The following is a 27,128-nucleotide window of genomic DNA, read 5'->3' on the forward strand; positions in this document are numbered from 1 at the left end:
GGGTTAGGCTAATAATCCAAGTAAGGCATGTTTGTCGCAACTGACAGTGATAATCGTCCAAGTTGATGTGTTGTCTCTGAAACCTACACACAAATCCCCTTCTTAATTAGCAATATTTTCAACTTGATGTAATGCCCATTTATTTACATATGGTGGAATTCATTTGCAGCAGATAGATGAATCTGGTAATAATTCAGCATCTACACATACGGTGGACTGTACTAATGACTTTACCACAAATAAGGTAATATTTGCTTGACTAAGCAAATGATTTACTTATACTCTTGTATGTTTATTCATAATGTGCAATTTTGGTACGTAGTTATTCAAGAGTAGAGAAGAATTAATACAAAGGGCTCGAGAAGTTGGGAATGTATGTTTTGTTATTGTGACTTTACGATCCAATCAAGGTGGAAAAGATAACAGGAGCCCTAGACTTACATTGGGTTGTGAAAGGAATGGACAATATGTAAGTCAAATTCACGAAAAAGACATAAAGGATGAGGATAGAAGTAATTCTGGAATGAAAAAATGTGGATGCTCGTTTCAATTAAAAGATAAAAAGCTAGCAATTGATAATGATTGGATATTGACGGTACTAATTGGAGTGCATAATCACACAGCAGCAGGTCATTTGGAGGGTTATTCATTTGCTGGTAGATTATCATCTAAAGAGATTTCGTTATTGACTGATTTGTCTAAAAGTTTGGTGCAACTAAAGGAGATTTTGACTACACTAAAACGAAGAAACAAACGAAATGTATCTACACTAAGGACAATTTGTAATACATGTCAAGACTACACTGATGATGTTCATGTGTACATATTCAAGTAAGTCTCCAAGCTTAAGTAAGTTCTTTGTATTTTCTTTTAGTGTGTTTAATTATTTAATTAGATTTCTAGTCTAAAATAGGAAAACACTATTGTAGTCATATTATTATCTTACTAAACTGAAAATCATACCATTTTTAAGCACTTTATTATAATTGAATGTTTATCATATGTTCTACCATATATTGGACATATATTGGACTTCAGTATTTGGGCTTCATTACTTAGCCCATGATTAATCTAAGAGGGGAAGAAACCCTTATTCTATAAAAGAGCTCTCTCGCACTCACTAGATGAAGAAGAATGATAGCAAAGGGAAGCACAAAGGGCAGCACACAGAGAGCTCCCTTACTTGTCCATTGTAATCCACACAGAGAGCTCCCTTACTTGTCCATTGTAATCCACACATTTACATAGTGAAACGGAATTGACACCAATGTGGACGTAGCCCAACTTGGGTGAACCACGATATATCTTGTATTGTTTGCTTCTCTGTCTCTATCTATTTACATACTTAATGACCAGAGCAATCTAGCGAAGGTCATAAACTTCACACTTTCTGTTGTACCAAAATCCTCGCCGATTTTGTGCATCAATATTTGGCGCCGTCTGTGGGAATCGACACGAAAAGCTATGTCGGTTCTCTTTCATTTTTTTCATCAAACCACCTGTCTCCACCGTGGATCTGCAAAAACCAAATTCCATAAATCCCAGAAAAACCCAAATCCCATTGCAAAGTTCCCATATTTTCTGTTTTCCGAGTAGTTTTCAAGAACGGTTTTTTAGTACGATCAAAACCCAGTTCAGAAACCCATGAACACCAAAATCGATTCCCTCGACGTCTGCAAGCCTGCGTGCACCGACGTCGGCAGCCTACCGAACGGTGCCGCTTTAGCAATCCAAAGCTCTGCCCCCTCCACCGTCAACTCCTCTGACGCCACTCTGGGTGGCCACATCGCCCGCCGACTCGTCCAAATCGGCGTCACCGACGTGTTCACTGTCCCCGGTGACTTGAACTTAACCCTCCTTGACCACCTCATCGCCGAGCCCAGGCTCACCAACATCGGCTGCTGCAACGAACTCAACGCCGGGTACGCTGCTGACGGCTACGCCCGGTCGCGGGGCGTGTGTTGTTACTTTCACTGTGGGTGGGCTCAGTGTTCTCAATGTTATCGCGGGAGCTTACAGTGAGAGTCTGCCATTGATTTGTATAGTTGGAGGACCCAACTTGAACGATTGCGGGACGCACAGGAGTCTTCACCACACTATTGGGTTACCGGATTTTAGCCAAGAGCTGACATGCTTCCAGACCGTCACTTGCTATCAGAAATACACTGACGAAAGTGAGACCGCCATTAACGAGCAAATCAATGAACCAGTGGCCTGAAAAAACACCCACGAGAAGCACTCATGAATAAGATAAGAACTAGTGCAAGGTTCCCCGTCTCCACTTTCTGTTGTACTAGAAGATGCCCACCAACTTCTGAAAAAGATAAGACTTTCATCATGAAGGGGAGTGCATGTTCCCACCATGCCCACTTTCTGAAAAAACCCGCGAGACAACTGCGAAGAAGATAAGAATTCTTTATTCTTTTATTAATATGTCGGCCACCTCCCTTTTAAAATAACACAACTTTAATCATTATGAACACTATATTTATTATTTAAATATTATTTTCATACGTAATTACTGTATATGCTTCATACACGCCATACTGCCTATTTTGTTCACTATACATTAAGTGCCCCTATATATATATATATATATATATATATATATATATATAAGTAATTGCTTTATGCACTTTTTTCAATCTTGTCGCAGTGACAGTCAGCACGATATTTAGATAGTACTATTTGCATTTGATTAATAGTTCATGACATGGTGTGTGCAACATGACAAATAGAGTCATGCAGCTACTGATACAAGTGACAAGTACAAACTGATATGCATAGTTATATGTGCATGAATTGTGACTGCCATTAAACTATGTCACTTATACAACATGTGATTTACCGACTGAATAAATTATTTATTTATAGAAGGCACATAGTACAATATTTTACCTTGACAAACTTTGTCAATTTGATTTATTCATTATACGTTCGTACTTATATTGTCATTCATTGTTAGGAATTATTGAGCAACTAGCTCTATTGATCAACATTGTTACTGATTAAAGAAGCCTATCAACTTATAGATCGATGAGCCACATTCTTATGGTGACAAATATTTAGTCTGAACAGTAATCTCTTGTCTGATCGGACACCCACTTCCTCGGACACTCGCTCATTTGGACACCTAAGTGCTTGGACGGCCGCGAGCTTGGACACCTATTCGTTCGGGCACTTACAAGATTAGACACCGTCAAACTTGGACACCCTTACTCACGGACCCAACTCAAAGACCCTACGTATGGCCCCAACTTAAAGACCCGACTTGTGGACCTGATCTGCGGATCCGACACATAGACCCAATATGTGAACCCGACAAGCGGACCCAATTCATGTCAAGAGTTAACTCATAATGAGCTCACGCTGACGTCGAGTGCATACTCGTAATGAAGAACGCCACAAGCCGAGCCGCCTCGCAACGAGCACCGCCTCCAGCCGAGCAACCGCCTCACCGCGAGTATTGCCTCTAGCCGAGCAACCTCGCAACGTGTGCTACCTCTAGCTAAGTATTGCTTCACGTTAAGCACTGTCTTATGTCGAGTAATAATTCTAGACGACATCTAGTCACTTCGGCCCGCACATGGATTGAATTTGAAGTCTCCAGTCAAAAGACTCTCTTGACTGAAGACCTGGGGGACTCCTGTTGTACCATATATTGGGCCTTAGTATTTGGGCTTCATTACTTAGCCCATGATTCGTGTAAGAGGGGAGGAAACCCTTATTCTATAAAAGGGCTCCCTCGCACTCATTAGAGGAAGAAGACAGATAGCAAAGGGAAGCACAAAGGGCAGCACACAGAGAGCTCCCTTGCTTGTCCATTGTAATCCACACATTTACATAGTGAAACGGAATCGACACCAATGTGGATGTAGCCCAACTTGGGTGAACCACAATACATCTTGTGTTGTTTGCTTCCCTATCTCTATCCATTTACATACTTATCCACACTAATGACCAGAACAATCTAGTGAAGGTCATAAACTTCACACTTTATGTTGTACCAAAGTCCTCGCCAATTTTGTGCATCAACATCATACAAACAATTGAACATTAACCAGGGTACCTCTGAGTTCAGCCTTAATTGCCTTATACCTACATTGTGAGTGAACATGTCAAGTTCCATGTGAAAGATTTAATGTCTAGTTGTTATACCTACATTGGAGTTTGAATGCTTGTCATACAAACAATTGAACGTTAACCAGGGTACCTTTGAGTTCAGCCTTTATGGCCTTATACATGCAATGTGGTGAGTGAACATGTCGAGTTCCATGTGAAAGGTTTTGTGTCTTGTTGTTATACCTGTATTGGAGTTGTGTCTTAAAAGCCAATTTCGTAATATTGGATTTTAAGTAACAAATTCATATTAATAAATATATGCGCAAGATGTACTCATTCATGAGTTTGGCTTTATATTATAGTGATAATATGCTATGAATGAGTCCATGAGACTTAAGGTATGGAAACAATGTCCTAAATGAGGTTTAGGCATGGAGACTTGTTTTCCATAGTCACTGAGCCTTTAGATAAAGTTCCTTACCATTTGGAAAGTCAACTGGACATCAACTATTCGGAAAAGCTGATGTATATCGTATTAAGGATAACATTGGTCTCGTGCTACGCATGTTAGAAACGTGATGGGTATAAATGTTACAAAGCTTCTGGTTGTATTATGCAAATTGTTCTTAGACTTGAGGCATCAAGATATTTTATATTTGTAGGTACGAACTTTGGTTACCTTAAGGCCTTAATGAGATCGCAAGGCTCGATAGTGTGATATTAAGTTCATGCATATGTATAAGTATGAAGGCACATGAATGCGCAATAAGGAATCTATCAAACCACTTGAAGATCCATCTCATAAATCTTTGACTGAAGCACTTGGTAATTAAGATATGTTTGTAAAAACTGCTTCAACATGTGATTCATCATGCAATCGTAGATTACTACATGTGATTTGACATATATCCATGTCATTAAATCTTGATCGGGATATGGATGATATAAGAATCGACTTGCATTGTAACTAAAATCAAGGTTTGGAAAAGTATCATGATTTGCTTGCGGATACTTCTACTAACCTAGGTAGCCATGACATATTGCTAGATGTCACTCATAGTTTGTAGAATTAAATAAATTGATTGATTAGTTTCACTGCCGACTTTAATTAGAACCTAAGATGTCATACACATATGATAAGTTTTAGTAAAGTTATATATAGATGATTATAAGGTATAATTAATTATAAATTGTACTGGATTAATTATTTGGGAATATTGGACATGATTTCATTTAAATAGGTAGTGGGCTTTGTTTAATTAAAAGGGGCCCAAGCCACAAATTCAAAGTTGGTAAGTGGTGGGCTTGGCGCATGGCATAAAGCCTGAGGCACCAAACCCTAGGGGAGGTGCAGCATAGGGGTGCAACAAGGAGTCTAAAAACACTTATTTTGTTTCCCTTATACATAGAATGCAAAAGTTGTTAGTTTTGTCCCTCGGGGAAAAGAGAGAAAAACCCTAAGCCAAAACACCTTGTATGCCACCCATTCTATATTGATCCAAGTGAGAGATATTGCTAGCACATCAAATCAATCACTGCATCATCCATTACTAGTTTTATCAGTGTAGATACGCTTAGAGGCTCAACACTTAGGGAGTTTTGCGTGGTCAATTATGAAGAGGAAGATTGCAAGCATAAAGATGATCCAATCAAGCGGCATGCATGTGGCTAGATATTCAAGTAAGCTAATCTCGACGACTTCTTGATTTGTTGTTTTATCAATTACAACCAACCGGATATATAATTGGGATAACATATTGTATGTTATTTGTTATTTTTCGCTCCGTATTAATTATTCAAATTAAATTTATCCCATTAATATGCCCTGAAACCCAATAGTGGTATACGAGTTAGGTTGTAATCCATAATTGTACAATTTGTTTCATTGTTATGGTGAATTTAATTATTAGGGTTCATGTTGTTCTTGAATAGTTCTTTATAATATGAAAGGAGAATAAATTTTTTCTTTTTTTTTTTGTTTTTTTTTTTTTTTTTTTTTTTTTGTATTAGCTTAATGTATATATGAAAAGTATCAGACAAATATAATCATGAATTTAATTTAGAATTTTCAAATTTGGTTTAAACATTGGGAAGTAAGCATGTAAATATAATAGAAGTAAAACCCCCTGGACAACAATTTTTTATAAGGAACCCAATAAGCATTACCTAAAGTAGCAAGAAACAGGCAACCTGATTGTGTACAAATATATGAAGTTAGCGATTTAAACTCAAACTCGATTGCACTGCCATGTTTGTAAATTTTTTCTTTTTCGTAGTAGTCTTATCTTTGCCCCTTTGGTTCTCATTAAGAAATTCTATTCTTTGGTTGATAATAACTAAAACTGTGAAGTTCGAATGGGTGGGAAATTTTTAGATTCAACAGATGAAACTGAGTTGCGTATAATGATATTAATCCTTTTAAATAATCAAAACAGCAAACTCGCTTTGATAGCACTGATAGAAAAGATGATACTACATTGTCAGAAAGATGATGTCGCAAAATTATCGATCAGTGCAACTTCACCGCTGCTTATTGCCTTGGGGGTAGGCAACTTAATTCACTCTCCCCTTCCCCAAAACACTCTAAGCCACTCGGGCAATTGGAGCCAAAGAGAGATCGATGGAGAAGTCAGGCAATAATTGCATAGCCTAGCGCCCTGCCTATGTGACGTCATCCACAATTTCAATTATTAAAAAAATTATAAAAAACTAATTAAAAATGTAAAAAATTATAATTTTTTTTTCTATAAATACATAACCATATTCTTCCACTTTATACTACATTTCAATATTTTCAAATACTTTTAACCGATCTTTTATTATTATCTAAAATTAAAAATAAAATTATCTTTTATTATCTTATAAAATTAAAGATTCTAATATTTTAACACGAATTGCCTTGGTTATTCAGTTTAGGGGTTGAAATGCATTTGGGCAATCACTGTTGGGATTGAGTTGCCTATTGCTCAGGGGGTCTTCCAACACTGAAAGTGCTCTCACAGTGGTGTCTTGGATATGTGTTAAAGAAGGGATAAAATTGTTCCAACAGGATCCTCTCTGGATCCTTTTGGTGAGGATCCTAGTGATCCGTAAATCGTGTCCGTTCATCGTACATCGTATGGTCAATTTTTGTCAAGTACTTGTATTTAATTTTAAATAAAAATATTTAAAATGATTTTTGATCGCATGATGTACGATGAAGGGATATGATTCATGGATTCTTGGAATCCCCACAAAGAGGATCTGGTGAGGATTCAGATTCGAAATTGTTAAGCATTGAATGGATTCCTATGACAATGTCATGGACCTTATTGGACTTCTTCAGGAACAGTTATAAGTTCTTGCCACTGTTTTAAAAATCAGACTAGGCGGTCGCCTGACTTCTTCAGGAGCAGTTATAAGTTCTCGCCACTATTCTAAAAATCAGCCTAGGCATTTGGAAAAATCGGCTGGAAGCTAGGCAGCTGCCTAGGTGGGCTCCAAGGCGGAGAGTTAGGCGGCACCTAGGCGGTCCTAGGCAGTTTTTTATATATTTTTTTATTAATTATGTGCTTTTTTCTTTTTTGGTTTCATGGTGGTATACTTATGGAAATGTTGTACCTAATTTGCAAATGATGGATTTACTACAAGTTCATCCAATACTTATGGAAATGGTATACCTAATTTTCATTTTATCATTATTTTATTATCCATACCAATATAGTTTTTTTTTAGGTGTAAATAGACACTTATTTACAAGATATATAATAAATTTACATAAATCCGACTTGGCCGCCTAGGCGCTAGGCCCTTGCCCCACCGTCCGACTAGCGCTTAGCGATTTTTAGAACCTTGGTTCTCGAGCAGGATATAACTGTTAGTTATATCATACCAGACTTTTTATGCAAAAGGATCCCCATTTTTTTTTAAATAGGTATTAGGTGTGGGGCCCACTCCACATCAAACTTCAATAATCCAAACTGTCTATTTTGTAAGTCTCGATTAATAGATCATCCTTACAAAAATTCAATTCAATCCGAAACCATTTGTCTATTTAATTATCAAGATAAAATTTCATTGTTGCTTATATAACAAAGTATTCGTTAATTTTTTTGAACCCAATTAGATGTCTTAAATATTTCTGATTTGGCTAATATTTTGCAAGGATAGTTTATGAGGTGCAACTCGAAAAATAGACGATTCAGATAGTTAAAGTTCAATATGATATGGACCCCATAACTAATCCCTATTTTTATAAAAAAAAAATAGGGATCTCTTCCCTTAAAGGCTATGATATGAGACATCATTTTAATAATAATATTATTATTTACTTATTAACTAGTATATATTATATACTTAAAGCATGTGTATCAGTACACCGTTATTATGGCGTACTTTCACACATGATTACACTAGTTCTGAAAATCATGTGGTTATAAATTCCAACATTAGAAATAAGGAGAAATTTTTTATTATGATCGGAATAAGGGTGTACACCATGTGTTTTTATATAAGTAGTGAGAAATTTTATTTTTTAAACTATTAACTTTTTTTAATGCATATATTACATTATTTGTATAATGACATATAATGTACTATTCTGTACCGATCACATTGAATATCTCTCCTAAATAAGAGACGGTGATTCTGAGAAAAAGCAGTGATGTAACTTTTGCTCTCTTCGAGCGTGTCGAAATGGTAGCAGAAAGGGTCTCTATATATAGAGCTACAAAGTAATCTGCAAGTTGGCAGAAGAAAAGGAAATGCATACGGGTAAAAACTCAAAAAGTCTTCGAAGCTACATGCCTACCGACAGGGAAGAACAGAAAGTCTTCTTCAACAGAAGTTTAAAAGGCTTTTAACGAAAAGCTTACTTTATTTTAACAAAAAAATCATATTTTTACGTTAAAAAGTCAATCATGGTACTATTCACTTTACCTTTTATTTTGTCTTTATCGTTAAAACTCAAAGTTTCAAACCTTTTTCATTAATTTTCCTAAGTTCGAAATCATAATGGAGGCCAGTAAATTAAATGTGTAGACTAAATTTTATAAACTAAATAACATGAAGTTGATAAATTGATGATTTAACCACTACTTAAGTGTTAATTAAGGTGAGACATTATTTAATTTTACAAATTTAGTCTACAAGTTTAGTTTGTAATCTAGCATTACTCTTTCATTCATTCTATAACATTTAAAAAAGCATGGTGGGCAACTAGTCTTCTCATATAAAAGAACTTGACAGAGGTTACTGGGGTTTGCAGACTTGCACTTGTAGGCACAGAAATTGCACATTTTGATTTCACTTTCAAATGAGAAAACAAAAGGTTGATATTGACATATTTTCACGTGTAAACAACAGGAAACAAGAGAAACAAGTAAAAGGAGACTAAGACACGAACCCATCACCCAAAGGTTCATGTTACATGTGAGTCCTAAAAGGCAACAGCTACCTTTTTTGACAACAAACAAAGCATATGTTTGGATTAATTCAGCTTAAGAGCATAGGATGATATTATGAAATGGTCAAGAACCAATATCATTGACAATCGCATTCAGCTTTCTTTCCACCACTTCAGAACAGATTTTCCCCATCATATGGTAGAAGGTCAACAGATCAGACAATTGCTCCACTGACATTTTCCCCATCACATTCCTTGCCATTCTTTCTCTCTCCTCATTCAACTTCAATCTCTGTTTATAGGAACCTGCATTTCTCACTGTTGCACCCATTTGCTTCAGTCTATTCTCCTGCTGTAAGCTCAGTGCTGTGTTCGACTGCAGATAAGACAAAAACAACACTTTAGTATCAAAATAAAACACATTAGTATCAAATTAAAGTTTCCTAATGTAAATAGCACACCCGAGTCTCGCTCTCTCGATCACCTAGTGACCAAGTATCCGTGTGCACCCACCCTTGGATTGATACCAAGGTTAGAGATTAAAACACTAAACGCACATCTATTGTCTCCACCGTTAATATCGCATTTCACGAATAAATGATCATGTATTCTTTGGTCACCTAGTAACAAAAAGTTAAAAAGAATAATATCAAGCGGTTGGTAATCTATCAGAAATTAACCTCAAGGAATTCTGCTCCAGCTTCAAGTTCAGATTCTTTGATTGGATGGAGACCACCTCCTAGGCCTCCTGTGTATATGTTTCTTGCAATTGAGAAACTTCTAACAATTTTCTTTCTCCTTTTCTCCATTTCCCCATCCAGTTTCAAAGATTGTGGTACTGAAGTTGATCTATTAAGCTTGTTCTTGTAAGCAATTGCTGCCTTCACAAATTCCCACAAAATCCGCTAATACATTAATTCGTCATTAATCCATAATTTATGATTACTATATATTCTATACGCAAACAAAAATGTTATTGAAAAATTAAGTAGCTAAGAGACCTGGTAAGCAGATGGGCAACCATGGTAATCAAACTCATCAGAATCTGGTCTCCTCATTCTCTCTGGATGAAACTGTAATCCCATGATAAACTTACCTTCCTCAGGATTATAAGCATCTGGATCGTAAAACCCTTCAATCAAACTATTGAAAGTCCTATCTGTGTAATAGGGTTTGTGTCAACCCTAGTAGTGCTTTATCTAGTTGTATAAATGTCTTATCTTGTTGGCAGCTTGTTGGCAGCTAATAGGGTTTGTGTCAACCCTAGTAGTGTTTTATCTAGTTGTATAAATGTCTTATCTTGTTGGCAGCTTGTTGGCAGCTGGTTGACAGCTGATTGGCAGCTCCTTAATTCAAGGAGCTTAATTATGTTTCCTATGTCGACTTCTTAGCTTGATTCAAGGAAGTTCTAGGTTAGAGTCTTGAGTGTTGAGTGTAGTTTGCAACTCACTCAAACTCCTCTATATATTTGTATCATGTTTTTGTTCCTTGTACGACAACAATATACAAAATACACAAACTTCAAAAGTTAACATGGTATCAGAGCAGGCATCCCTCTGAAGCCTGTCTTTGAATATCTTACGCTGTGATTTCTCTTTAGCAAAACCATGGCTGATGAGCATTCGGAGGAAGAGAGCATTATTGCTTCTCCTTCCACTCACATCTCTGAAATGGATATCAATCCAAATCAACGACTCAGTTCAGTGTTACTGAATGAGTTCAACTATTTACCGTGGGCAAGAGCGGTTAGTCTCGCACTAGGTGGAAGATCCAAACTGGGTTTCATCGATGGCAGTTTTCCTGCTCCTGGAGTCACTTCTCCTGAATATGGAGGGTGGCTTTGCAAAGATCAGCTGGTCATGTCATGGCTGCTTAATTCCATGGAAAGAAAGATTGCTGAGATCTTCAGCTATTCCGAGTCGTCACTCACTCTCTGGACAACAGTGAAGGAGATGTATGGTAATCAAAATAATTCTGCCCGCATTTTTCAACTCAAGAAGGATATCTCCAGCGTTCAACAAGAAGGTAAAACCTTTGTTCAACATCTTGGCTCTCTAAGAAGCATGTGGAATGAGCTGGATGTCTATAGACCTCACACCACTGATCCCACGGTGCTTCTTAAAAGAACTGAAGAAGATAAGATATTTCAATTGCTGTCTAGTCTGAGCTCAGACTATGAGGATTTGAGAAGCCATATCCTCATGAATCCTGAGCTACCATCCTTCACTAGCATTTGTGCAACCATCCAACGTGAGGAAGTAAGAAGAAAAGTCATGAACAATGGTACAAAAACCATTGTGACTGAAGCTAGGGCATATCTGACAAATGAAAAAAGATACAAAGGAAAAAACCCCCATCTAAAGTGCCTACACTGTGACAACATCGGGCATGTGAGAGATAAGTGCTGGATTCTCCATCCAGAACTTAAGCCAGATTTCATGAAGGACAAAACCACGCAGAAGACAAGTCGAGCACATCCTCGTGCCAACATTTCATCATCTTCATCTTTCAACAGTTCTGATCCATACAAACAGTTCACTGCAAATCCTGCTACTCTTATAAATGAGTTCGCAGCCTATCTCCATCAAAAGAAGGGTAGGGAAGATCGAGCTGCTGAACATGAAGATGGAAGTACCTCGGCATTGCTTGGCAAGTTTGCTGGTTTCCTGGCTAATGCTGATCGCTTACCTCAACAAGGCATGAAAGAAAATGTCATTTTTCAGGATCTTGTCACCAAGAGGAAGATTGGTGAGGGATTTTACCTAGATGGTCTCTATTACATCTCGAAAAGCTCTCCCAGTGGATTACAAGCAAAGTCTATACCCGTACATGTCTCCATTCAAGACCAGTTTTTGTGGCACCAGCGATTAGCACACCCATCTCAACATGTTTTGTCCACATTGTTTCCAGATTTAGACAAAGAACAAATTCATTGTGAAACTTGCCACATGTCAAAGGCAACAAAGCTACCCCTTCGTTCATCTTTGTCTAGAGTTTTTCATCTTTTTGAACTTGTACACTCGGATGTATGGGGACCAACTAGTGAGTCTTTTGATGGTTACAAATATTTCATAACCTTTGTTGATGACTATTCAAGAGCAACTTGGTTATATTTGTTAAAATCAAAGAGTGAAGTGATGGAAGTGTTTAAAGACTTTCATAGTCTTGTTAAAAACCATTTTTCCTCTCAAATCAAAACTCTAAGGTCTGATAATGGCACCGAATACATGTCCCAAGTCATGACTCAATATTTGAGCAACAATGGCATCATGCATCAAACTAGTTGTGTTGGCACACCTCAACAAAATGGTATTGCCGAGAGAAAAAATCGAGATCTCCTTGAAAAAACTAGGTCATTGATGTTTCAAATGAATGTACCTAAACGTTTTTGGTCTCAAAGTGTTATGGCAGCCACTTATCTGATCAACAGGTTACCTAGCAGGGTTTTGGGGTTCAAATCACCAATGGAAATTGTAAAGAACAGGAAAATAGACTTGTCACACCTTAAAGTCTTTGGATGCATTTGTTTTGTCCATGTTCAGTCCTTGCATCGAGACAAACTTGACCCGAGAGCAACCAAATGCATTTTCCTTGGTTACTCATCCACACAAAAGGGATACAAATGTTACAATCCACAACTTAAGAGGTTAATTGTTTCCAAGGATGTCAGATTTCATGAAACTAACCCTTATTACAGCCAAGCTCTGGATAGTTCAAGTGAGGGGGAGAATTACTTGGATTTGTTTCCATTGCCAAGAACTGAAATCCTTGCCACTGAAGTACCTGATGCAATGGTGCCTGTTCATCACACAAATGTCCCTACTGAAAATGACAACCAAGCCTCAAGTAATGATACCAACAATTCTGAATCAATCCACAGTATTGCTCCTGAGGAATCATCCTACGAGTTGCAATCGACTGCACCTCGACGCAATCCTACTCGTGAAAGACATCCTCCAGCAAGACTGCAAGACTTTGTCACTTACAAACCAAGACATCCACTGTCTCACTACGTGTCCTATCACAAAATGTCTCATAAACACACTGCTTTCCTGTGTACTATATCTGAACATGTTGAGCCTCAGTCATTCCAAGAAGCAAATCAATCACCAGTTTGGCAGCAAGCCATGCAAGATGAACTGAATGCCCTTGATCAACACAAAACCTGGAGCATTGAGACACTGCCTAAGGGAAAGAAGACAGTAGGTTGCAGGTGGATATACAAGGTTAAATTCAACTCAGATGGATCCATAGAAAGACACAAGGCAAGATTAATGGCTCGTGGCTTTACTCAAACATTTGATGTGGACTACAAAGAAACATTCGCCCCTGTTGCAAAGATGAACTCTGTAAGAGTACTACTTTCAGTTGCTGTTAACAAAGGATGGCCTATGTTTCAAATGGACGTAAAGAACGCCTTCTTACATGGTGAGCTTGAAGAAGAAATCTTCATGAGGTTACCCCCAGGTCATCCTCAAAGTCATGAACCTGATCTTGTGTGCAGATTGCACAAATCAATTTATGGTCTTAAACAGTCACCAAGAGCTTGGTATGCCAAGCTAAGTTCAGTCCTCACAACGGTTGGTTTTAAAAGAAGCAATGCAGACTCTTCATTGTTCGTACGCACGGGCACTGCTGGGAAACTGGTCGTTCTTGTCTATGTCGATGATTTAATCATCACAGGAGATAACATGGATGAAATAACTAAGCTCAAGCATTCACTGCAACAACGTTTTGCCATCAAAGATCTTGGCATACTCAGATATTTTCTTGGCATCGAAATGGCTACCTCTCCCAAGGGTTTCTTTCTCAACCAACGGAAATATGTTCTGGACCTTCTCAAGGAAGCAAACATGAGTGATGCTAAACCTGTCAATACACCTCTTGACACGAAACTCAAACTTAGCTTGGAAGGACAACCACTGCCCAACATCAGCTATTATCAGCGTCTTGTGGGTAAGCTGATCTACTTGACTATTACAAGGCCTGACATAGCCTATTCAGTAAGCATTGCTAGCCAATTTATGCACTCTCCCACCATGGAGCATTTTAATCTTGTCAAGAGACTACTTCGGTATCTCAAAGGTTCAATAGGTCGTGGCATCATCATGAAAAAGAATGAGAGCACTGAGATCACAGGTTATTGTGATGCTGATTGGGCTGGCAACTCTATTGATCGTAAGTCTACAACGGGGTATTGCACATTTGTGGGAGGCAATCTTGTTACCTGGAAAAGTAAAAAGCAAGCCGTAGTTGCTCGATCCAGCACTGAGGCTGAATATCGCGCCATGGCATCTACTGCCTGTGAACTAATATGGCTAAAAGGTTTGTTGTGCGACTTAGGTGCCTCTACTACTCAGTCCATGTCTCTTTTCTGTGATAACCAAGCGGCAATGCACATTGCGTCCAACCCCGTCTTCCACGAGAGAACCAAGCACATCGAAGTTGATTGTCACTATGTCCGTGCACAGGTACAATCACAGGTCATCAAAACTCATTTTGTCAAGAGCTACGATCAACTCGCAGACCTATTCACTAAACCTTTAGCATCACCTCAGTTTCAGCGGCTTCTCGGCAAGCTTGGATCCATCAACCTCCTGGATCCAGCTTGAGGGGGAGTATTGAAAGTCCTATCTGTGTAATAGGGTTTGTGTCAACCCTAGTAGTGCTTTATCTAGTTGTATAAATGTCTTATCTTGTTGGCAGCTAATAGGGTTTGTGTCAACCCTAGTAGTGTTTTATCTAGTTGTATAAATGTCTTATCTTGTTGGCAGCTTGTTGGCAGCTGGTTGACAGCTGATTGGCAGCTCCTTAATTCAAGGAGCTTAATTATGTTTCCTATGTCGACTTCTTAGCTTGATTCAAGGAAGTTCTAGGTTAGAGTCTTGAGTGTTGAGTGTAGTTTGCAACTCACTCAAACTCCTCTATATATTGGTATCATGTTTTTGTTCCTTGTACGACAACAATATACAAAATACACAAACTTCAAAAGTTAACACAAACCATCTGGTGCAAATGCCATTGGCACAAATCTCTGTGCCAATTTCTTAACACCTTGATGGTGATAGCTGTTAACCCTAATCTGCATCTTCCCTTCTCCTGATTCCATAGACTCGTTAAACCAATGGTGCAAAGGAGTCTTCTCCACCACATTCACCACATGCCTATGCCCATCGTAGTCTTCATAATTTATATGCTGCACATACACACCATTTTTTTTATCATCGAATCTGCTGAGCTTTTTCGAGAGCTCTCTCTCGATGTCTTGGTAAAGGGTTCCTCTACATACCACGTTCAAGAACTGTGAGCCTCTGCATATTCCCAAGTAGGGTATGTTCCGTTCGAGGCAGAGCTTCGCCAGCCTCAGTTCGATCGAGTCTTTTTCTTTGTCGATGGCTGTGTCGCTTGCATGGAGCTTCCTGATATCTTCCAACTCTTCCGGTGAAAGACCTGAGACGTCAACCTCTGACTCATAGAGAGACGGGTCAATGCCTTCTCCTTCGCAGATGAGGACTCCATGGATGGGCTCGAAGCTATCCAATAACATGTGCACCCCATTCACTCGGGGCACGATTACTGGTACTGCTCCATAACCTACTATAAGATCAAGATGGTATTCACCTAAAATCACATACAAACGATTAATTATCAGTAAAACTGTGCATTAGGAATTTAGGATTAGAATAAAAGCGTTAAAGAAAGTGGTGTGTTGGCCTCGTATATAAGATTTTTGTTTCAACCGACTGCGTTTCTGAGTTCAAACCCTTCTTCTTTCCTTAGTTACAGTAACACCGCTCGTAAGAAAATGTTAAAAATTTATGAAGAAAAGAAGATGAAATTGTTATTGTTATGGAAATTGAGAGCGTACCCACAAAATCTACGAACTTGTTCTTGCGAAGGGTACGTCGAGAGACGATGAGGACGCGAGGGATGATAACGGAGAGATCAGAATCCATGGTGGTGGGTGCACGATCAATGTAATTGTTCTTTGGTTGTCTTGATTAATTTAGTTATTTTCAGGGTTTGAAAAGAAGAAGACGAATAGAAAGTAGTAAAGAGTCTGAATTGCCAAAATTAGAGAAGAAGAGGATAAGAAAGCCAGAAAAAGCGCTTTTTAAAGAAATTGGAAGAAGGAGTACGTTGTCTGGGCCGCATTCATCTCTACAGTTCCCAGGTCAGTTTGTTGGAATTTATTTTTTCACAAACGATTGTGCCGATTAAATTGTTAGTTGTTGGAGAAAGAGAATCAGTACGGATCGAAGCCGCATCCTTAGCATTTGTTGAACACTTTTAATAACACCAAATTGATCAATTAAATGAAAAATATTATTTCTATTCCTATATTTATACACATACGATTTACCTACCATCGTAATTGTATTTTGATACACCAATCATCATAATCAACCAAAAAAGGAAAATAAATAATTACATTATTTCCCAAATTTTGATAAATATAGAATATTCGTAAATAAATTATTATTTGATATCCAAATTCTTAACAAATTATTATACTGAGAAAAACTGCTTTTATTAGAATTTTAATAAATAATTTTCTTGTAAGTGGAGTGATTAATCTAGATTAGTATAGAATCTCATATGTAATAAAAAGAAAATTAGTAGCTTTGAGAGCATTTGCACTTGCATTCGAGGTCGTGTGTTAGTATCCGAAATTTTGCTAAATGTAGGATGATTATGTAAAATAAGTTGTCAAGCATACTGTCACATTCCGGCCCAGGACGGATCACTTCCTGGGCCCGCTCCACCACCGTAGCACGATATTGTCCGCTTTGGGCTTACCATTCCCTCACGGTTTTGTTTTTGGGAACTCACGAGCAACTTCCCAGTGGGTCACCACTCATGGGATTGCTCTAGCCCCCTTCTCGCTTAACTTTGGAGTTCCTACGGAACCCGAAGCCAGTGAGCTCCCAAAAGGCCTCATGCTAGGTAGGGATTGGAATATACATTTAAGGATCGCTCCCCTGGGCGATGTGGGATGTCACAATCCACCCCCCTTAGGGGCCCGACGTCCTCGTCGGCACACCACGACCAGGGTTAGGCTCTGATACCAATTTGTCACATCCCCGCCCGGGACGGATCACTTCCCGAGCCCGCTCCACCACCGTAGCACGATATTGTTCGCTTTGGGTTTACCATTCCCTCACGGTTTTGTTTTTGGGAACTCATGAGCAACTTCCCAGTGGGTCACCCATCATGGGATTGCTCTAGCCCCCTTCTCGCTTAACTTCGAAGTTCCTACGGAACTCGAAGCCAGTGAGCTCCCAAAAGACCTCGTGCTAGGTAGGGATTGAAATATACATTTAAGGATCACTCCGTTGGACGATGTGGGATGTCACACATATCCTGGAATAAGTCTCACACTTACGTATAAGAAATACAAAATTTATGACTCAATCACAAAGGCTATTCTCCTATACACAACTACGGCTGTCATTTTTCTGAACGAAATACCGAACTAAAAATTACAGAAACGAAAATGAAATTAGTGAAACCAAAAAATACCTAAATTGTAAATTACCGATCGGTAAGCAATAACTTGGTAGTTAAATTTTATCAAAACTGAACCGAAATTTTTTATTGTTATAATTTTAAATATCTAATATTATTAGGGTAATCTCAACCATTGGTTTATAAAGACAAACACATTTAGTCATGTCGTTTTTTTTTTTTTTTTTTTTTTTTTTTTTTTTTTTTTTTTGTCTAACGACTCATTCTCTCTCTGCCTCTCGATTCACTCTCCGGCTCTCAGGTCTCAGCCATCATCAACACTCAGCGACACATCTCAGTCTCCCTCTCTGGCCATCTCCTCTAACTGAAGAAGGTAAGATTCCAGTAATCTCAAAAGCTATAAGTTTTATTAATTACAAGGTTTTTATCCTTTTCATGTATTACTGATGGCTGCCATCACTTGTAAGGTTTCCATAACAAATTCGAATTTACTGAAGCGATATTTCGTAAGAAATACAGTTTAACTGTTAGTATGTAACATCTAAATTATCTGTTAATAAAAATTTTCTTGTCAACTAAAAGAGTGAAAAGATAATTTTTGATCTTGTATCACACTATAAAATCAAAGGGTAATGATATAATTTTGCACAATTAAATTTTTTTTATTCAAACCTCACCCACATCTCATCATAACATCTCTAATTTAAAAATTAAATAACTCAATTTTTTTTTCTCTATTTCTTTCACAATTTCTCTCCAATTTCTCTCTTTTCCATATATTTTTTTTAAAATTATTTTATTTTTGCACACATAATGTTTGAGCTTCGTCTAGTATTTAATTAAGCGGACCATGGCGGTCACACACGTGACACGTACACTGTATAGAGTGAGTGGAATTCCAGCAGCCAAACTTGACTGGTTCTCTCTTAATTTGGATGAATGAGAAATTCATGCATCGATCAACATTAAGAGTAATTAGCTAATTATAATATAAAAAATATCCTGCCACAAAATGCATGCACGGTGATAATATATACACACACACACACACCCACACACACAAACCCTTTATGCAGACGGATCTCTATTTTTGTCAAAAAAATAGGGATTAAGTGTGGGGTTCACTCCACAACGAACATCAACAATCCGAACCGTTTATTTATAAATCTCAATTCGTAGATCATCCTTGCAAAAATTCATTTCAATCCAAAACCGTTTGCCTATTTAATTATCAAGATAAAATTTCATTGTCTCTTATATAACAAATTATTCGTTAATTTCTTCGAACCCAATTATATGTTCTAAACATTTCCAATTTGGCTAATGTTTTGTAATGATGGTTTATGAGGTGCAACTTAAAAAATAAATAGTTCGGATTGTTAAAGTTCGATGTAGTTCAGATCCCACAACTAATTCCCGTTTAAAAAATAAAAATAAAAATTTCTGCCCTTAAAGGTTCCCCTCTCTCTCTCTCTCTCTCTCTCTCTATATATATATATATATATATTATATTTCATTGATAAGGACACTTGACTTTCAAGTTTTGCATGGATACATTCAAATTAAGTTGACAAGTTCAACTAAGACAGGTCAAAGCCGAGCAGAAGCTGACTGGGAAATACTTTAACCACTACTTTGGAACGGGATAATTTGACAACTGGATTGGCGTGCATGGATCTCGTATTCTGATGTGGACGTATCCACTTTGCAAGACCATTCTATTTCTACTAGTATGGAGTAAATTAAAATACGTTTTCATAATGTAACTTCGAAAATATGATACTTAGCACTTAGCAGGAACTACATACGTGCATACTTGGAAATGAAATCGGCATCTAAACACATCCAGAACTTTACCCCTTGCATAATTTGGCAGATATTGAATTTTATTACAAAAAGCTTGAGCATTATTTGTCGCCTATTTATTCATAAGTAGTAATACAGTTTGTCAAGTTTCTTATGTGAGATTGCATTTTTCAACACATCCCTCACGAAAAACTGTTTTTAATAGATTACACTTGCAACCAATTCCACATCGATAAATATACACTTGTATTATAAATAAAAAAAAATAGCTGTCAAACTTCATTGATCGCGTGCTTAGTTGTAACTTGTATATGGCAACCTTAGGTAAGCACATTGTCTTTACATGTCCTCAACTGAAGTCGGGCAAACAATCCACACTAAAACATGTTCTACATGACTGCCTTTATAAACAAATACACGTAATATATATTAACATTATGTCTCACAAATTTCTCTGCAAAAATAAAAGTTGTTATCGTCTGCATAATTTACGCAGTCATGTATCTATACATTTTTCGGTTTTCATGGCGAAAATTTTGGAAGTATGAATTTACGCCGTGATTTTAGAGATGAAGTTGGTACTGGTACCGAGTGAGGATGTTGTAGCAGCAAGAAGCAAGAAAACTAATCCTTTCTGCAGCAGGGTTTCACACAACACTTGATTCCCTTTGTAAATAAATGGATTAGGGGTGGGCACGGGTCGAGCTGGGCCCAAATTTGAAGGGATCGAACCGGATCCACTTTAAAAGGGAATGGGCCGAGATGGGTTGAGTATTGAAATTTCTGAAGTTGGAACTGGACATAACCCGACCTGTTTGGAACAGGTGGTTCGGACCGGGTCCGTGGGTCCAACAAAAGGAAACAACGTTATTCAAGTCTGTCTTCCTCCGACGCAAAACCCAAATGCCCAGCAACAATTGAGCTTGGCCTAGACGATCATTTCGCTGATGAAATGGGAGGCCTCGCCTGCCTATTCCAAGAGGCTCTAGATCTCCATGGGTGAACGACTTCCACGTCGCTTGTAGCAAAGCTTTGTACGCGTTCAGTACTTCTGCTCTCGCCATCTCAGTCTCTCAGCTCCGCCCCTCTCAGTCCCCTGTCTCTCTCTGATCTGGACCGTCTTCTTGTGTCTAGACCCATACGCCATCTTCGTCTATCTGAGTGAGATTTCGATAAAATCAAGGGAGAGACTGAGCATATTACGGTAAAAAATGGAAGGATCTGAAGAAGTTTGGTGATGTTCGAATTAGGGGTGAGAGAAAAATGAGAGAGAGAGAGAGAGAGAGAGAGAGAGAGAGAGAGAGAGAGAGAGAGAGAGAGAAGGGGGTGAGAGAGAAATGAGAGACGTGAAGAAGTTTGCTGGACTTGTAGAGAGTGAGAAATGAGAGACGTATGGACTTGGTGGGTTTCAGTTTGAATAATTATATTAGAAACAAGCCCAATGAAACCAATTTCATTGTATTGTCATTATAGGAATGGGCCTATTCATTCATTCAAATAGGTGGGTTTCTATTCCGCCAACAGTGCCATCCATTGCATTATAGAAATGGGCCGGTCCGGGGCCCCATGGGTATGAAGATTTGGACCCGGCCCTCCCCGTTTAATAAAAAAAATTGGACTCGCCCCAAATCATGATTACCCATCCCGACCCCCGGGTCCTCTACTCGTTTGCCCACCCCTAAAATGGATGGTCTGATCCTTGATATGCCTCCAAGCTGCACCGGCTCTTGAGCTTGACCATGAAGAATGCAATATTTCTGCATTTTCTCTGGAATAAACTGGTGCATTTTCCCAGTAGCTGCAAATTTTTTGGCATACCAACGGCAGTAGAAAGCTCTTGAATAAACCGGTGCACAGGAGACGAGGAATTACTCCGCCACGGGCTTGTAAAGCTGTCATCAATTTCACGTGCAGCAGTTTCAACTTTTTCTTGATCATCTTCACTATCAGCAACTTCAAGCGCATCTAAATCAGTGTTCGCATGGTTAGGAACCCTGTTGAGCAGGGTCAGCTTCCTTTGGTACAAAAGGGGTCCGGAGTAAATTCAGAGTTTTGTGTTTCCACATTGGCATTTTCAGCAAGATTCAGCTCTTCAAGACAACCATTACCTGCTTAAAACAGCAAACCAAACAATTATCATTAGTTCCATTTCATGGGACTAATATTTGGGAGTAAGGACAGAGGTGAGCTTAGTGGTGTGAACCTGATAATGCCTTGATTATTCGAAGAATTCCAGCAGTCCCGAGCTCGCACTTTTGAAGAGACAACACTTTCAGACAACATTGAGAATCCAAAAGCATTGATGTTGTTACCCTGCGTTCATAGTGATGAAATGGAATTAATTAGAAATGTATCGACTACCCTTTTTGTCTTGGTAAGATCCAAGAAATTCTCGTAGCAGAAACTTGATTCTTAGACTAGCAAAGAGACTAATGACAACATTCTTTCAAGATAAAGCCCTTGGACGGATTTGGGCGTACATGGTGAAGAATGACAATTCAGGTCAAAAGTTACACAAATTAAGTGGAAGGACAAAGGACATGTAAAGGCCAGAAGAGAGTTAATGACAAAATAATCTCATGCAGCTCCAACAAAAAATCTCAGGTTTATAAAGGCAGCATATCTTCATGTATTTGTATATACAAATGAGAGAACAAACCTTCTCCGTGATAAGATTTTCCGAAAGGTTCAGCTCAACAATGCCATTAATCATAGAAGAATCGGTGCTTAGTCTGTGAATATAATTAGACGTCACTTTACATTTTGAAAAGTCAAGTTTCACAAACTCTGGAGTTTGGCTGAACAATGACTCAGTTAATAGTAATACCTCATCCTGCAAAAGAATATTAAAAAAAAAATTTGGAAGAAAGCAGTAAGGAGAATATGCATGGTGACGGAAGTGCAACAACAGTGAGAACTGAGAAGTAAATGCAAAATGACAGTGCACTCGCAATACCAATACCAGTTTCCCGAAGACTTAATCCTGACAAGGACAAGGTTTTAGCAAGCTTGCAAAGGCTATCAACTACAGACTGTTTGAAATTGGGGTTCCACCATAAAACCAATTGGCAATATGGGGAGTAGCCCAAGACCATATAAGCACATAGCAAACCTTGTCCCTCACCGATGTGGGACAACTCTCAACATCAGCCTCAGTCCATTCAGACTTAATTTTGAAAATCTGAATAAGAAAGAAATTTATATATTCACCCCAGTTAGTGGATAGAGTAACCTGTGCATACTGAAAGAACGAATGATTTTAAGTGAATCTAAACCTTTTCAAAGTGCCAAGCTTGGAAAGTAAATAAATGATGGCATTTCCATGAATTGGGTAGTTATATCCTGTGAAAGGAAAGGAATTGAGACAACCCGTTAATTGATGAAAATAAAAAAGTCCAGCCAATAATGTGTATTGCAATTATGAAATGTCAAGCACACCTATACAAAGTTGCTCAACCACAGAATCAGCATTCAATGCCTCGGCAACCTTTTGAATTGTTCTAGACGTGACAGAACGGCGCTTTATGCTCAAGCTGCAAAGAGCTACAAAGCAAAGACCATATAAGCAGAGACTATTCAGCGTTACTTAGAACAAATTCCATTCAAATAACTAAATTTACCAAGAAGCATATATGCTACTAAACACCAATAAGAACAGAAACAAATAATTTAAATGCTTGAGCTTCAATGAAAGCACTTTACCCTTGCAATTTTCCAATATAGTGGAGAGGCAAGATGCACATCAGTGAGAGGATTTTCGGAGATATTGAGCACTTCCAATCGAGCAAATAGCAAAGGGCATTTGCAAATCTGAAGATTGAAACACAGAAAATGGTTGTGGACTGATAGTGAGTACAAAAAGGCCTTACCATTGTCCTGCTAACAGCAAATTTAAATATATAGTTCCTGACTGAAATAATCGTACTGCATATAATAAACCTACAAAAATCCATGATCCAATAGACTTCGCATCATGAGTATTGTTGCTAAATTTCGATAAGATAAGAGACAATCGGCAAGTTATTGATGGTTAACACGTCCCTTGTTAGTTCTTCCAATTACATAGGTGGAACTTGAAAAATTACAACCTCCTTTTTAAAGTTCAGACATGGAGGAAATTACATAGATGAAGTTTCAGTCTTAAACTGGCTACAAGGAAATTATTGGTAAGCCATTTTTTCTGATCTTAAACCGTTAGACTATACAATAACAGCTCAAATTATGATAGCCTGCATTAGGAGCTTAGAAGGTTATTACTACAAAGATGTAAACTCCAGATCTCCTGCTTTGATAAGATTATTCTGAAAAATTACTGGGATAGAATGAGATACTGGGGAGCTCTTTGGGCATCAGTTCCTAATGAGTTCAGGGATCATTCTCGGTCTTATACGAAGATGGATGTGTTAGCAGCTGTAAAATGACTTTGGGTTAAGGTTTTGATTTTTGTAAGTTAGCCCTGTTTGAGGTCTGATCTAGTACATTAGGTGAGGTCTGATCTAGTACATTAGGTTTGATCTTAGATGGTGGATTTCTAATCCACAATAAAGCCATCTGGCAACAAACAAAAGGTCGAGAGAGTCAAAGTTCACCCTTGCTTACAGTCTTTCTTGCATAAACTTAATACATGGGAAAACATGTATATGAATCATTCAAAGAAGTCAGCTTAAGCTTTAACATGAAATTTTTTGCAATGTTAGTTAAATACATGAACCAAAGAAGTTACACCAAATCGGTTGAAGCAGAGATCCAACGTCAATCCAGCATATTTTTGGCATGATGAAGTGATTACTTGTTGCAGTTATTTCATTGTACCATTTCCTGGGAAACAATGAGGCCAATAAACAGTTAATACTGCCCACAATTCCTGGGAAAATGTTTTAGTAAATGAAAGAACTAAAGAGGCCTGAGTCTAGGTGAAGAATGTTTAACAGAAAGGCTGCTAAATACTTTCTAGTCCAGAAGCAACACTTTTGAATCTAAATAAGCGTAGGCTAGAAATCACATGCTATTAGTATTACCTAACTCATTGTGAGAAAGGTCTAGCAATGCAAATGTTTTATCGGCATGCAGGGCATCCAACAATGGCATTAATGAAAAGTCTTGCAGTCCACAATCAGACACATTAACATCATCATCTGAAACCCGAAAGACAAAAGTATGAGTTTATCACTCGATTTTCCTCTAGCCTTACCTCCTGCTTATAGAGTTTCTTAAGCAGCTTCATATTGGGCGTCAGAAATGACTTGTAGCAGCAATCAGTGTATAGTTTTATCAACCTCTTTTGAACCCATCTTGTGTCGGTAACAGGTAAAATTGGATTGGCTATTAACATAATGGAAAGAAGTTGGAAAACAATACATTTCCTTTTATGTTATTGCTAGCAGAAACTATTAAAAAAACAAAAAATATACAACTTTAAATCTAAAATCATGAATTTCAATCAGTGTATAGTTTTACTGTTGTTTGATTTAGTTATCAGCATCATTCATGGTATTTTAGTGATTCACTACCCGATTAATAAAACCCATATTTTAATTCTTTTAATTTTATGGATTTTTGGAATCTGATTTTGGTTTTTGATGTTTTCTCAGTGATTGACTTCTTTAGTGTTTATCTCACTTCCGTCAAATCTCTTTCTGAAGGCTGCTACAGATGCTTGATTTGTTCAAGTCGGCAACAACTGCAGAGGTAAGCACTCTGATGAAATCATCTTCTTCACACTTTATTTCTTTTTACATATGGCTAAATTTTTTTCCTGTGAATTGGAACTCAAATCGGAATTACACATTAGTAGAAACAAATTTCATGAATTTTATATGCGTGTTTGTGTTGGTTCTGTTCTTTAGCTCCAAGCAAATAAGTGGAGTGAGCCCTGGGGCACCCAACACTAGTACAAAAACATGTTTGCGCGACGGCAACTTGCGCGACGCAGCAAATTTTGTCGCGCAAAGCATGTTTGCGCGACGTTAAATTCAAAACGTCGCGCAAAGTAGTTTTGCGCGACAACATTTTGCGCGACGAAGTTATGCGTCGCGCAACGCAATTTTGCGCGATGAAGGTGCACATACGTCGCGCAAAACATCCTTGCGCGACGCATTCCTGCGTCGCGCAAAGTGTTGTCGCGCAAAGATACTTTGCGCGACGTTTTAAAATTAACGTCGCGCAAGATATTGACGCCAAGCCAAGAATGTTTTACCGATTTTTTCCCCAACTTTAGCTCTAAAAAATCATCAAAATCAGAGTTAAAACTATTGTTAAATCGTGTTTTTTTGTTTATAACCGTCGAAAAGTTTTATCCCGTTACTTGATCTCTGAATGTTTGTTTTTTGAGATTTTTTGGCGTACGCGATCTCGGAGTATATACAAACATTTGACGGTTTGATCGTTGAAACTAGTTTCATAGAATGTGTTTCCCATCAAGTTCAATGGTATATATATTTAGAAAGTATATTTTAATTTATTTATCTTGTACTCATAAACAAAAGGACAAAAGAAAAGCCAAAAAAAAAAAAAAAGGCACTTTGCACGACGTAGGTGCACCTGCGTCGCGCAAAGTTGGGGAAAAAAAGCGGTAAAGAAGTATTCGTTTGGCGCCAAAACAGCTTTGCGCGACGCATGCCTTCGTCGCGCAAAACAGGTTTGCGCGACGCAGGTGCGCCTACGTCGCGCAAACATGTTTTGCGCGACGCAGGTGCGCCTGCGTCGCGCAAACCTGTTTTGCGCGACGCAGGTGTATCCACGTCGCGCAAAGTGCTTTTTTTTTTTTTTTTGGCTTTTCTTTTGGGTTCTTGTATTGCTTTTTCTTTTGTGGTATCTACTTTTGTAAATGTTTTAAATTGACGATCGAATTACTTCATTGTATTTATATAAGGTTAAAGAGTGTAGCTCTAAAAAATCATCAAAATCGGAGTTACAACTACCGTTAAATAGTACTTTTTCGTTAATAACCGTCGAAAAGTTTTGTCACGTTACTTGATTTCTGAATGTTTGTTTTTTGTGATTTTTGGCATATGCGATCTCGAAGCATATACAAACAAGTTTGACGGTTGGATCGTTAAAACTAGTTTCGTAGAATGCGTATCGCATCAAAACAGTAGATTCACTAACACTTGGAGTTTATTAATACTTCCATTAGGTATAACATAAGATTTTGTGGTATCTACTTGTGTAAATGTTTTAAATGGACGATCGAATTAGTTCATTGTATTCATATAGGGTTAAGGAGTGTAGCTATAAAAAAAATCATGAAAATCGGAGTTAAAATAACCGTTAAATTGTTATTTTTCATTTATAGCCGTCGAAAAGGTTTGTCTCGTTACTTGATATCTAAATGTTTGTTTTTTGTGATTTTTGGCATATGCGATCTCGAAGCATATACAAACAAGTTTGACGGCTGGATCGTTGAAAC

The 27,128-nt window shown here is 38.0% G+C and overlaps 1 protein-coding gene and 1 pseudogene across 1 annotated transcript; one reads left to right on the top strand and one right to left on the bottom strand.

Moving 5' to 3' along the window:
• The first annotated feature begins 1,644 nt into the window (after window positions 1–1,644).
• Window positions 1,645–2,218, top strand: LOC148689694 (pyruvate decarboxylase 4 pseudogene; annotated as a pseudogene).
• A 7,121-nt stretch (window positions 2,219–9,339) lies between these two features.
• Window positions 9,340–16,512, bottom strand: LOC148689695 (putative glutamine amidotransferase GAT1_2.1). The gene is made up of 5 exons (XM_088689368.1): window positions 16,314–16,512; window positions 15,445–16,066; window positions 10,447–10,588; window positions 10,126–10,350; window positions 9,340–9,821 (listed from the first exon to the last, which is right to left on the bottom strand). Exons 1-5 carry the CDS (start codon window positions 16,399–16,401, stop codon window positions 9,570–9,572), a joined length of 1,329 nt encoding a protein of 442 aa, XP_088545494.1. The 5' UTR covers window positions 16,402–16,512; the 3' UTR covers window positions 9,340–9,569.
• Window positions 16,513–27,128: the final 10,616 nt, after the last annotated feature.

Source organism: Pyrus communis, chromosome 17 (assembly GCF_041283825.1).
Source record: "Pyrus communis isolate YQ-2024b chromosome 17, ASM4128382v1, whole genome shotgun sequence".
In the NCBI taxonomy this organism is placed as follows: domain Eukaryota; kingdom Viridiplantae; phylum Streptophyta; class Magnoliopsida; order Rosales; family Rosaceae; genus Pyrus; species Pyrus communis.